Below are 2122 nucleotides of genomic sequence, written 5' to 3'. Positions count from 1 at the left end.
ATTTTCTGAAGTCCATTGAAAAGACCATTGTACATTTTTTTGTATCACTATAAAATATTGCTCAATTTTTGTGAACAGAAAAGAAAGGTTAAGCAGATTTTTCATTCAGAAATTCTACTACATTTTTGAGATTAAGATAGTTAATTAGAAGTGAATTTCATGTTATCATACTTTATAGAAATTTATAAAACATTTAAAGATTTTTTTAAATAGTGGCAGATCAGTGATATTCATTTGAAATAAAACAAAATGACTCAACCAGTAAGTAAAAAAAAAAAGTGAAGTATTTTATAAAGTATGATAACATGAATAGAAATGTATAGATAGATAATTTTATCACTGTAACTCGTAGTGATTAAATGATCACCTGGAATAATCATAGAATACAAAATTTTCTCGACATTTACCACCCTAGTGCAAATGATGATAATATCAGCATTGATATCACTATTTTAAGATGAAATAAATTTTTTTTATAGCACTTTGATCACAATTATTAAGAGCGATCATTATATAATTCATTTTTATTTCTTCATAAATGAAAAGATAAAAGTGACCTAACAGAACTGAACTAATTATTGTGAATAAAAATTAGAAAATATTGAAAGATATACCGTTGTTGTTAGCTAAGTTTGTAGATTTGTAGATTATGCCATAAATCTAACTAACAGATAACTTAGAAATTTTCTCTAATAATCTTAATGAAATTCCTTACTTTAACAATATAAGTAGCTATGAGACTTTTAAAATGATGCTATCAGTGTTATAAATATTAATTTTCAACAGATAACATCTCATGCAACAATATTCGAAATGATTTAGCTGAGATAATTACATGTGAGTGTAAAATTATTCACATAATAAATAGATGCTAAAAAAAAAATAAGAAAATAAACGCAAAATTGCAACTCGAAACATACTAAGAGCATTTCTTTTAAATGTAGTTATCTGAATAAAGATGACAACATCTTTACCTGCAATTATTAGAAATTTAGCATTTGTCACTTTTTGTTGTCACCTGTTTATGATAAAATCAAGTATCTTTACAGTAATATTTGTTCATGAAAATAACAAAATTAAATAATATATCAGTATCTTTTAATAATATATATTCCTATAAAAATATAATCAAGTTGACTAAAAAGATCTTTAATCCAAAAAAGTTTTCAATCAAAAAAAAGGAAAGAAAAAATTATTTTTTTTTGATTTGGTGAAAATATTGTTCATTAATATGTTTCATTTTATCATCCTAATATTAAAAAGATACCGCAAGCTAACTTTTTTTAATATATGCAACAAAAATATAATCGTTATTATTAAATTAGCATCTTTAGGGATTATTTTTTACCTGAATTACCTATACTTTAGGCCATAATTAGTCGAATTGCTATCTTTAAGTGCCAGTGAAACATGGCTTATCCTAAGCAATTATAATAATATATGTTAAATTTCACATGCATATTTTTATAAAGGTAATCCGTTTGAAAAATGAAAACTTTCTGAGACATTGTATTCTTTTTTTTTTCACTACATTATTTTTTGAAAACAAATAATTCTTTAAACAAATATTCAGAATAAATTTGGACCCAAAAGTAAACAATGATATTTGCATCACAATTATAAAAGTTCGATGCTTATCTTACTAAGCAAGATAAAGAAAAAGTGCTTTCTGCAACTCTTGAAATAGCTATTTAAAAAGATTTCAAGTAAATAGGAATGATATTATCATTTCTTTCAATTGTATTTTCCAAATATAATTTTGATAACAATAAATGTATTCACTCACAATATAAGGCGAATAAATCTTTTGAAAAGATAATCAGTGTTTTTCTCAAATTTGTAAACTAAAATAACAAAAAAAAAAGAAGGAAAAAAAGCAAACAAACCTATGAATAATTTGTTGGAAAAATTTGTGACTAAATGGAAAAAATCCTCGAGCAAATGCATGTCGTATACGACTACTCATAGAACAAAAAAGACCAAATGTAACGCAAGAATTGAGCAATGAAAGGATGTCAAATAAATCTCCCAGTAATTCAGATCCTGCGAAACTTGCATACTGCATCGATGATAAAACCAAAATAATACCTTGTGGTACTTCCACAATCACAAAATTTACCAT

General features: G+C 24.7%; 1 protein-coding gene across 1 annotated transcript; it reads right to left on the bottom strand.

The window, feature by feature from the left end:
• Positions 1-1831: 1831 nt before the first annotated feature.
• Positions 1832-2122, bottom strand: Bm2792 (Uncharacterized protein; the record flags this gene model as incomplete). The annotated part of the gene is made up of 1 exon (XM_043078353.1): positions 1832-2122. The coding sequence occupies one exon, from the start codon at positions 2120-2122 to the stop codon at positions 1832-1834; it is 291 nt and encodes a 96-aa protein (XP_042934287.1).

Source organism: Brugia malayi (genome assembly GCF_000002995.4).
Source record: "Brugia malayi strain FR3 genome assembly, contig: Bm_v4_Chr2_contig_001, whole genome shotgun sequence".
Taxonomy (NCBI): Eukaryota; Metazoa; Nematoda; class Chromadorea; order Rhabditida; family Onchocercidae; genus Brugia; species Brugia malayi.
This window is presented reverse-complemented; position numbering and strand designations above follow the sequence as displayed.